General features: G+C 45.8%; 1 protein-coding gene across 1 annotated transcript; it reads left to right on the forward strand.

Annotated features, from left to right (window-relative positions):
• Positions 1-1903: 1903 nt before the first annotated feature.
• On the forward strand, positions 1904-10406 carry LOC101947084 (zinc finger protein 707-like). Its single transcript, XM_065570163.1, has 4 exons — positions 1904-2485; positions 5783-5909; positions 9986-10099; positions 10208-10406. Exons 1-4 carry the CDS (start codon positions 2306-2308, stop codon positions 10255-10257), a joined length of 471 nt encoding a protein of 156 aa, XP_065426235.1. The 5' UTR covers positions 1904-2305; the 3' UTR covers positions 10258-10406.
• The last annotated feature ends 1195 nt before the right edge of the window (positions 10407-11601 follow it).

Below are 11601 nucleotides of genomic sequence, written 5' to 3' on the forward strand. Positions count from 1 at the left end.
CTTGTAGCCAGTCCTGTCATAACCTGCATTATGATTTATTTAAGAGGAAACGAGAGTTGTTTACAAAGTTAAAAGCAGGTAATCATATAGATGCAGACAAGTCAGTCTTAAATTTCAAAAGGTAATAAAAACTTCTATAATAAGCAAGCCCTGCATATTCTTTAGGACTAATCCCAGCTAAGTAGCTCTTGCTTATGCCTATAAAGTTTGCCCCCCACAGTCCAAGCATCATACAGATAATCAATTCGTTCTGTATGGGGTTTTTATGCCCTTCCTGCCATGTGCTCTGAGCTGCAAACTCAGCTAATGGGAAGTCAAGAGCACAACAACAGTCTTTTGTCTTCTTTAACATCCCATAATAGTATATCTGGTGTTGATGGACCTCTCCTGTCAGGCAGGATGTAATGCATTCTGTTGCCAATCAGCACTTCCCCTGTCTGGCGATTTACATAGCCACAGAGGCTCACAATGCAACTGGTTAGATATTAACCCAGGCAGCAACTCAATAAAGCATTCAATAAAGTTTAAACACATTCTTATAATTCTAATACCTGTTTTAACAATACTAACACACATGGGTCAGACTGATTCCAGCTATGCATTTGTCCATGTTCAATTAAGACATGGGGGCTTTTTCAAGAGCTAACACCTCATCTGCCAGTGTCACAGGCAGGATGGGCAGGGATGGTGTGTCTAGCCTCTGTTTGCCAGAAGCTGGGAATGGGTGACAGGGGATGGATCACTCGATGATTCCCTGTTCTGTTCATTCCCTCTGAAGCACCTGGCATTGGCCACTGAGCTAGATGGACCATTGGTCTGATGCAGTGGGCCGTGCTTATGTTCACAGTCTCTATGAGGAGTATCTACTCATTTGGACTCACTGGGGAGCCACAGAAAGAAACAAGGTGTGCTGAGGCAAGGAGACCCAGTCTCAGAGCCCTCAGGGTCATGCTTGCCAAAAGCTAACACTAGGTCCAGCTCATGAAAGGGGACACTCCCAGGAAAGACTGTATAAAGGCTGGAGCATCAAACAACTTAGTAAACCTGAGACAGTTGCCTTGGGGACAATGACAGGGAGAATCCCCCAAAGTGACTCCTTTGATTCTCCTCTTCTGTGGCCTTTGGTTTATAGAATCATAGAACTGGAAGGGACCTTGAGAGGTCATCTAGTCCAGTCCCCTGCACTCAAGGCAGGACTAAATATTCTCTAGACCAGTGGTCCCGAACCTTTTTCGTCTGGTGGGCGCCGGACAACGAGCCACCTCTTGATGACGCTGCTTCTCGGCGGCATTTCAGTGGATGCTTGTCCACTGGCCAGTACGTGGGTGCACATAGATGCCCTGGTGGGTGCATTGGGGACCAGTTCTCTAGACCATCCCTTGAGAGGTGTTCGTCCAGCCTGCTCTTAAAAATACCCAATGATGGAGATTCCACAACCTCCCTAGGCAATTTATTTCAGTGGTTAACCACTCTGACAGTTAGGAAGTTTTTCTTAATGTCCGACATAAACTGCCCTTGCTGCAATTTAAGCCCATTACTTCTTCTCCTATCCTCAGAGGTTAAGAAGAACAATTTTTCTCCCTCCTCCTTCTAACAGCCTTTTATGTACTTGATCACAGTTTTCATGTCCCCGCTCAGTCTTCTCTTCTCCAGACTAAACAAACAAATTTTCAATCTTCCCTCATAGGTCGTGTTTTCTAGACCTTTAATCATTTTTCTTGCTCTTCTCTGGACTTTCTACAATTTGTCCACCTCTTTCCTGAAATGTGGGGCCCATAACTGGACACACTGCTTCAGTTGAGGCCTAATCAGCACGGAGTAGAGTTGAATAATTACTTCTCGTGTCTTGCTTACAATACTCCTGCTAATGCATCCCAAAATGATGCTTGCTTTTTCTGCAACAGTGTAACTCTGTTGACTCTCATTTAGCTTGTGATCCACTATGACCCCAAGATCCCTTTCCGCAGTACTCCTTTCTCGGCAGTCATTTCCCATTTTGTATGTGTGCAACTGATTGTTCCTTCCTAAATGAAGTACTTTGGATTTGTCCTTATTGAATTTCATCCTATATACTTCAGACCATTTCTCCAGTTTGTCCAGATCATTTAGAATGTTAATCCTATCCTCCAAAGCACTTACAGTTCCTCCCAGCTTGATATCCTCTGCAAACTTGATAAGTGTAACAGAGAGAGACTGTTACTGGGAGGGTTTCACCATTTCTCAGAGGGTTACACCCTGGTGGGAGGGGGCTAGGCCTGTACTGGAATAAGGTCACTCTGTGCTTCACAGTGTGGCAGAACCTAGAATGTCCATTAGCAGGGAAAAATCTGGGGGGAATCAGCTTGTGGAATGGACAAAAGCCCCATCTGAATGCTCTCACATTGCCCTTCTCACACTGGCAGGCTACAGAATAACATCCACGTTTCACTCCAGATCATCCTATCCTCCCAAGGGGAAGGAAATGGTTACAATGGAGCTGGCTCAGGTAAGTGATTCTCAGGGAGCTGGTGGTGGGTTCTGCTTGGAGGGAGAGGAGCAGTAAAGGCATAGGAGGGTGGGAGCTGCTAGAGGTGGTGGGAGGCAGGAAATATCTCGGGTGGAGAAAGGGAGGGGACAGCATGTGACAAATCTGCTGAGACTTGTGTAATCTAGGGTGTAATGGTTGTCACCCCTGGGGTGCAGTCTGGGGGGCTTCTGGGAAGCGCTGTGCTCTCTAACCCTCAAGCAGGGCTGGCCCTTTTCACACTGTTTTGCTGGAGTTTCAGCTAGCCTCTCCAGGCCTTGTTATCACCCAACACGACAGCAGGTGGTGCCATACACTCAACTAAGCTACCTGAGTGCTTTACCTAAGCCACTCAAGGACAGATAGAAGACAACAGCCAATTTCCCAGCGATAAGCGATAGCAAATAGATCAAAGCAGATTACTTAGCAAATAACCAAAAACTCAAACTAAGCCTAACATACTAGATCAGACATGGGCAAACTACGGTCCGCGGGCCACATTTGGCCCATGGGACGCTTCTGGCCCGGGAGGTTAGCACCTGGCCCCTTCCCTCCTGTTCCCCCTCCCCCGCAGCCTCAGCTCTCCCCACTGCCAGTGCAATTCTCTGGGTGGTGGAGCTGTGGGCTCCTGGGGCAGTGCTGCTGCAGAGCCCAGCCTGACCTTGTGCTCTATGCTGCATGGTGTGTGGCTGTATCACCGCCACCCACCGGTGCTCCAGACAACATGGTAAAGGGGCAGGGAGCGGGGGGGGGGTTGGATAGAGGCAGAGGAGTTTGGGGTGTTGATCAGGGGCTGGGGGTGTGGATGGGGTCAGGGCGGTCAGAAGGTGGGGAACAGGGGGTGTTGAATGGGGGTAGAGGTCCAGGGGGCAGTCAGGAAGGTGGGAGGGGTTGGATGGGGCAGCGGGGGGAGTCGGGGTGGGGGTTCTGGGGGCAGTCAGGGGACAGGGAGCAGGGGGGTGGATGGGGCAGGGGTCCAGGGGGACCATCAGGGAACAGGGGGTGTTGGATGGGCCAGGAGTCCCGGGGACGGGCCATCGGGGACGAGACGCAGGAGAGGCAGATAGCAGGTGGGGGCTGGGCCATGCCCCCCTCCCCTAATCAGCCCTCCATACAATTTCCAAAACCTGATGCGGCACTCAGGCCAAAAAGTTTGCCCGCCCCTGTACTAGATGGATAGAATTTGAATTAGCAATTTCTCACCCTGACTGATGATTGAAGCAGTCCACCAAGTTTCCATACACAAACTGGAAATCCCTTTACCCTGGGACCAGCATATCCCCCAATTCAGTCTTTCTTCCTCAGGTGCTTCCAGGAGTTCTCTTGTCTGGGAAATGATGCCAAGAGATGACGTCACACCCGACCTTATGTAGCTTTTCCATATGATGGGAACCAATTGTTGCAAACTCAGTTCCCAGTTCAATTTGTGGAAAAATACAGGTAGCAAAATGGAGTTCAGTGTCATGTGGTCTGGTCACATGCCCTAGCATGCTCTGCTGAGTCATAGTAGCCATGACTCATAGGCTGCCTGAAACCTTCACAGGAGGGCTAAGCTCTTCCATGGTCCTTTGTCTTTGTTGATGAGCCATCAGCATTGTCTGGCTTCTTCATTGTTGTACCTGAAAGGCTAGTTGTGGGTGTTACCCAGAGTAAGCACATTTGAAATATAGATACAGAGTCAATATCCATAACTTCAGATAAAAACATGATCGATGCACACAAATAGGATAATCATATTCAATAAATAACTTTTCCAATGACATCGCACATGACACATCTTGCACAAAATGCATCATAATTATGTCCTACTCATACCACTATGCTGAATATGGGTTGTAGTGTCAGATAGGGCCTAATTTCAAGGCACAGGAGTTGGGAATGGAATTTCCCCTCTTTGTGGAACAGGAAATTGCCCTCCAGCCAGGGCTGGGAAAGCTTCCCAGACTCCCAGTGCTGGAGCCTGAATCTACTGACACTTCATTAGTTACTACCACCCCCAATCTTTCTGGCAACTGTAAACTTTATCAGTGATTATTTTATATTCTCTTCTAGGTCATTGATAAGAATGTTAAATAGCACAGGGCCAAGAACCAATCCTTGCGGGAACCCGCTAGAAAGAAATCCACTCAACCATGCTTCCCCATTTACAATCACAGTTTTTAAGCTATTTAATGTATGCTGTGTGTATTTTGTATCTTTCTAGTCAAAATATTGTGCTGAACCAACTCATATGCCTTACAAAAGTCTAGGTATATTATATCAGTACTATTATCTGCAACCAAACTTTTGATCTCATCCAATAAGGATATCCAGTTAGTTTGATAGGATCTATTTTCTCTAAACCTTTGTTAGTGGGCACTAATTATATTACCCTCCTTTAATTCTTTATTAATGAAATAGTGTATCGGCTGCTCCATTCTCTTGCCCAGTATCAATTTCAGACTAACACTCTTGTAATTAGCTGCTTCATCTCTTTTATACTTTTTAAATATTGGCACAGCATTAGCTTTATTCCAGTCTTGTGGAATTTCCCCAGTGTTCCAAGTCATAATTAAATCAACGTTAACAGTCCACCACGCTCCTCCACCTGGTCTTTCAAAACTCTAGTTATCTGGACCCACTGATTTAAACATGTCTAACTTTAATAGCTGCTGTCCTCGTGAGCTATTGTTGGAATGGAAAGACTGTCAGCATCAACATCTTATGATATGAGTTACATCATCTGTTTTTCTCCAAATCCAGAAGAGAAATATTTATTGAACACTTTTACCTCTTCTGCATTATTTTCGATAATTCTGCCATTTCCATCTAGTAATTTACCACTACCATTGTTAGGGATTAATGTTGTACTTAATATACTTTTAAAAACTTCCTTCTTATTTTCATTGATTGGTGGTTGATTTCTGATAGCTTCCTTACCAATTTTCTACAATGCTGACCTTCTAACTTCTTTACTATTGACTTCCCCTTTCTTCCATATATTTTATTTGGAGAGTGTTGGGATTCCAACCAGGGAACCACCAGCAGGGTCCAGAGACAGACCCATCTCTATATCAAGCTCTGGCTAGTAGGTATGTGATGACCCTGCCTCCATCTGGAAGACACAAAGGTTCTCTCTTTCTACCCTCTGATGTCTCCTGGCTGCTCTAAGCAAGATGGGGTGGGACTCTGTTAACGTGTGCCTCCCGGAGCTTCCGTTTACCTGGTGCTGCTGTTCCATGAATAATGGAGTTGTGAGTGGGGCAGCAGGTACTGAGTGTTGGACTCTTGCTCTTTCAGGAGCCGGTGACCTTTGAGGAGGTGGCTGTGTATTTCACCAGGGAAGAGGGGGCTCTGCTGGACCCCACTCAGAGAGCCCTCTACAGGGATGTCATGCAGGAGAACTATGAGATGATGGTCTTGCTGGGTAAGGAGTCCTGTCCCCTCGATTATTAGAAGCTGTCTCTAAAGAACCTGAGTAGTAATAACTTTATACCTTTATTCATCATACAAGTTTTGACAAGTTTCCTTGCCCCCCTTTTTTAGCCTTATCTCCCACCCACTAGTATAATTTTTGGACAAGTGCCTTTTTGGTGCTGTCAGTTATTTTAAAATTGCATTGAATGTATCCTTATTGTCTACATTAATAACTACATTAATAACTGTAGCTTTCATGCCTTTTCCTCATTTTAAGAGGAAAATATGCTGCCCGTAGAATTCTAAATTGAGTAAATAGGTGTATGACTCATGCACAGCTTGTGTGACAGTCAGATGAGCTCTTCTTTTGATAGGAGAGCATAAAATGTTGTCATTCAGGACCCTATGGGTGAAGGGAGAACAGAGCCGTGGGAGGGGAGGAGATAATTCTGGGGTGCCAGGACATGGGGGAAATGTGTGCACGATTAGAGCTAAGAAGCAGCAGGGAGTAAGGAGGTTGTGAGAGACGAGGAAGGAACACAAGAAACCCCAAGGTACCAGGAGGTGGTGCTGGCTAAGAGTAATGGGAAGAAGGGGTGGGGAGTGTGGAGGAAGGACACCCAGAAAGTGGGCTGAGTGGGTTAATGGAAGGGAGAAGAGGTTTGGGGATCTAGAGCTGTGATGGATCCCAGACCTTTAACCCCAAATCCCTACCCAAGCCTTGTTGCTTTAAAGCCTACACTCCAGTTTTATTTCTGTTCAGTTTCACTTAATTATACATTTCCCTCCCAAATATTGTTATTTTAACTCTTGACCTCCCTCTCCCACTCATTACGTCCCTTCCCATATAACCTCCCCATCTCTATGTACAGCAACCCTGGCCACCGATCCTGAGTCCTTGCTACATTCCTCCTCCCATAGCAGGGCTGCTACCAAGGCACAAATGGGCACGTTGTTGATGATGTCACAGGGCTGGTCTACCCTGGGGGGGAGATCGATCTAAGATACAAAACTTCAGCTACGACAATAGCATAGCTGAAGTCAATGTATCTTAGATCAACTTACCTCTTGTCCTCATGGTGTGGGATCGACTGCCGCGGCTCCCCCGTTGACTCCGCTTCCGCCGCTCGCTCTGGTGGAGTTCCTGAGTCGACGGGGAGCGCATTCAGGGATCGATTTATTGCATCTAGATGAGATGCGATAAATCGATCCCAGCTAGATTGATAGATACCCGTATCGGCGGGTAGTGAAGACGGACCCACAGGGTGGTAGTGTAGCTTGTACAATTTTTACTCCTATAAGATTTCGTATTCCGAAGCCCTTCACAGCAGTCTGGCTTATCTCTATACGTCGATACAATCTGTTCCCCTGTGTTCCTTTCCCACCTCTGACGCCACAAAGCATTTACCTCGTGTCCCCCTTCCCAGCTCTGATGCCGCAGAGCCTTGTCTGTGTCCCTGTTCCCTTTTCCCGTTCCCCCCCCTTAACAAACATTCAACATTGGTGAGGCCTCATCTGGAGTATTGTGTCCAGTTTTGGGCCCCACACTACAAGAAAGATGTGGAAAAATTGGAAAGCGTCCAGCAGAGGGTAAGAAAAATGACTAGGGAACTGGAACACATGACTTACGAGGAGAGGCTGAGGGAACTGGGATTATTTAGTGTGCAGAAGAGAAGAGTGAGGGGGGATTTGATAGCTGCTTTTAACTACCTGAAAGGGGGTTCCAAAGAGATGGATTTAGACCAGGGGTAGGCAACCTATGGCACACGTGCTGAAGGTGGCATGCGAGCTGATTTTTGGTGGCACTCATGCTGCCTGGGTCCTGGCCACTGCTCTGGGGGGTTCTGCATTTTAATTTAATTTTAAATGAAGCTTCTTAAGCATTTTAAAAACCGTATTTGCTTTACATACAACACTAGTTTAGTTATATATTATAGACTTATAGAAAGAGACTGTCATGGAAAAAGTCATCCACGCATTGATTTTAGTTCACAGACTCAAGCCTGAGGCCAGTTTACTGCAATACCTACCAATGTGTTGGGGGTTGCAGTCAGAAACTACACCCACAATCACAGCTTGCAGGCTGCTTTTATTCTTACAAACCGCAAACATAGTACAAATTATACGTCAATAGGAAAATAAAAGAGTTGGGGTTTGTTCCCTTTTTTCGGTACCTTCCTCATTATTTTTCTGAGAATTGGGTGCATATTGGGTGGGGGGCTTCTCGAGAAGCCTGATGCGGTCAAAACTTGGCACCAGCTAGGGTACATTCTCGGAAGAGTGCATGGTACCTTCTGGGGCGTTATGGTCAGTGTACCGGGGAGGGGTTGACAGGACGCCTAAAGAAGGTATCTAATTGGCTAGTTTTGCATTTAGCTGGAATTACAGGAGAAGTTAACATTTAGCTAGAACTAATTTCTTCACACAAGCAGTTATTATATTTCATCACAAGCGGTTATCATATTTCAACAGCCATGAACATATTTCATTAGTGCTGCTGCTGGGGCTTTTTATTCTTTCCCTCCTTGGCCTCACCCTCCTCTGGTCATGACCCTTGACCGAGTTTGGCAGGAGGCTGTGTCACTTAGCCCAGTTCAGGCTTGTGACCTGCAGGGTGGGCCTATATGACGAGTCTTCGCTGATGTTCTGATCGGTGCAAGGGAGGCCAGCCAGGCCTATTCCCCCACAGGACCTTCTAAAAATGTTAAAATGTTTTTCTGGCATGTGAAATCTTAAATCAGAGTGAATAAATGAAGACTCGGCACACCACTTCTGAAAAGTTGCCGACCCCTGATCTAGACTATTGTTAGTGGTAGCAGATGACAGATGAAGGAGTAATGGACTCAAGTTGCAGTGGGGGAGGTTTAGGTTGGATATTAGGAAACATTTTTTTCACTAGGAGGGTGGTGAAGCACTGGAATGGGTTACCTAGAGAGATAGTGGAAGCTCCTTCCTTAGAGGTTTTTACGATCAGGTTTGACCAAGCCATGGCTGGGATAATTTAGTTGGGGTTTGGTCCTGCTTTGAGCAGGGGATTGGACTAGATGACCCCCTGAGGTTCCTTCCAACCCTGATATTCTATGATTCATAGAATCTATTATTCCAATATCTCTTCTCTCTCCTGTTTGACTCCATTTCTATAGTAATATTCTCAGCTATACCTTAACCAATCATTGTGCTGAAATTTAACCAATTTGAACATATTGTAACATAATTCTCTAACCAATTATATCCCGCTACCCTAATTAACTTACACTTAGCAAAATGAATTATACAACAGACAGACGCAATTAGAGAACCAGACTGATTAACAATGTAAAAGTGGTGGCCATGAAGATAAAACAATACAGAAATGAGGGTTTCACAACCACAACCATTGATAAGTGATTTCTTGCCAGATAGGATGCTATCAAACTAAGTTTTCTTTAACCGTCTTAAGATTTGTTTCTTTATCTGGTGGTGATGGGCGCTATCCAGACAGGATCGTCTTCCTAACAGCCCAATAGCACCTTATTTCAGTGTGACTGGTTTGGGATGTGAGGATGTGACCCTACGCTTCCCAGCTTATGGCTGCCCCTGCTGCTTAGCCAAAGGCCTTAGCCTAAGAACAAGGCGTCAGACTATCCTAGTGAGAGAAGGTCCAAACACAGGCAGACTGTGATTTTGATTCTTTGTTTTTATACCCCTGTAAGTAGCTAAGTGATAAAAATACACCTAAGTTCTTAAAGTATAGGCTTTACAGGCAGGTCTGAATATCTATATTCTAAGAGTGGGTTCCACCCCTTCCCCCATTCTGTCTCTGTCTTGTCTATTTAGATTGTAAATTCTTCAGGGCATGGGCCATCTACTATTCTCTGTTTGTACTTTGCTTAGCACAATGGGGACCCAGTGCTAGTTGGTCCTTAGGCACTAAGGTAATGAATATGTTTTATAATAATAATAACTCTCCTGCCATTTTGAGCCAAGGAAGATGGCTTTGGGATGTTACTGCTTAAAAAGGGGCTGGGATTAAAACCATGGAATATTCTTTGTGACAAGTATCTCACAAATTCCACTGCTCTTCCTTGTTTTCTTTGCCTGGAGTAGGGTATCCAATTTCCAAACCTGATGTGATCTCGCAGCTGGAACGAGGGGAAAAGCCAGGGGTCCCAGACCTCCAGGTCTCTGAGAGAGAAGTGCTCCAAAGAGCTGCCTGCACAGGTGAGGAAGTGATTAAACCAACTCAACAACTGTTTGGGAATGCAGAAAACATTTAGGATGCCCTACAAAGACACTGTGTGATCTCCAAGTTAGGATTGTTCCCTGCAGATGTGGAATCATTATGGCAGATGTCACTCATGGCTTCCCTCCTATTCTGACTGACAACTGGTACCAGCTTCCTCCCCGATCTCGCTTTCCCCTGAGTGTTCTGGTGAGATGTGGACCAAAACTGATCCCTTCCTCTCTCCTCTGGGGAAGGATTTGCGGAAAAGCAGCTTATGATAGGTTTGATCTCTCCCGCACATATTTTGGTTTGTTCATCCCTTTTTCCATTCCTCTCTCTGAGATTTCTTTTTTTTCTGGCTCAGGGAGTGACCTATGTCTGGATTCTCTCTGTCTCCCATTCAGGTGATGGGATGGTGAGTGAGAATGAGGAGGAGAAACCCCAGCAGGAAGATGCTGAGCAAGTAGAACCACATGGAATGTTATCAGGAAGATCCAAAGGGAATGTTTCAGGGAGTTGTGCACTCCCAGAAAAAGCAAAAGTCTGTGAGACTCATCAAAGGCCAGAGGAAAACTTCAGTAGCCACTCAGACCTTATTACACGTGACAGAATCCACTTGCAAGAAATATGCTACAAATGGCAGGAGTGTGGGAAAAGCTTCCATCGGAGCTCAGACCTTGTCACACATTGGAGAACCCACACTGGAGAGAAACCCTACATGTGCTCTGAGTGCAGGAAAAGCTTTAGTCAGCGTTCAAACCTGATCAGACATCAGAGAACCCACACAGGAGAGACGCCCTACACATGCTCTGAGTGTGGGAAAACTTTCATTTGGAGCTCACACCTTATCCAACATAAGAGAATCCACAGAGGAGAGAAGCCCTACATATGCTCTGAGTGCGGGAAAACCTTCAGTCGGAGCTCACGCCTTATCCGACATATGAGAATCCACACAGGAGAGACACCCTACATGTGCTCTGAGTGTGGGAAAAGTTTCAATCAGAGCTCAAGCCTTATTACACATCAGAAAATCCACATGAGAGAGAACTGTAATAAATGCCTTTACTAGGGCTGGCCAAAGATTTTTGCACCATCTTCACCATGGTCTCTCAGCTCCACCAGATGAGTTGCCTGCTTCTGCCTTTTGCAGCTCACCTTCTTTGGGGTCAGTCCTGTGATCTTTTCTATCAACTCCTTTCCTCTTGAATCATAGGAGCGTGTGTCCCTCCAGCCAGGAATGTTCATCTGCTCCAGGTGGGAGAGAGAGGTTTGATTCCCAACAAGCTACACTGAGGCAAAAACTACTTGTGCCTTACAGCCACTGGGACTGTACATGGCATTGACTGCTTAAGTTGGTGATCTTGGTGTAAAAAGACCATTATAGTTGTAGTGCAGATGCAGCCCAGGTGCAGTGGTTGACATTAACTTTCCCTTTGACCTGACCTAAACTCCATCACTTTTCCTTGTCTAAACAAACCTTGAGCATCACAGTTATACT

The sequence above is a fragment of the Chrysemys picta genome, chromosome 16 (genome assembly GCF_011386835.1).
Source record: "Chrysemys picta bellii isolate R12L10 chromosome 16, ASM1138683v2, whole genome shotgun sequence".
In the NCBI taxonomy this organism is placed as follows: Eukaryota; Metazoa; Chordata; order Testudines; family Emydidae; genus Chrysemys; species Chrysemys picta.

Bases quoted from the DNA above. Each gene is read 5' to 3' on its own strand.
- LOC101947084 (XM_065570163.1), top strand. From the start codon at position 2,306: ATGTCCATTAGCAGGGAAAAATCTGGGGGGAATCAGCTTGTGGAATGG. The intron at 2,486-5,782 runs GTAAGTGATTCT...TTGCTCTTTCAG, and splicing joins TTACAATGGAGCTGGCTCAG to GAGCCGGTGACCTTTGAGGA. The intron at 5,910-9,985 runs GTAAGGAGTCCT...TGCCTGGAGTAG, and splicing joins TGAGATGATGGTCTTGCTGG to GGTATCCAATTTCCAAACCT.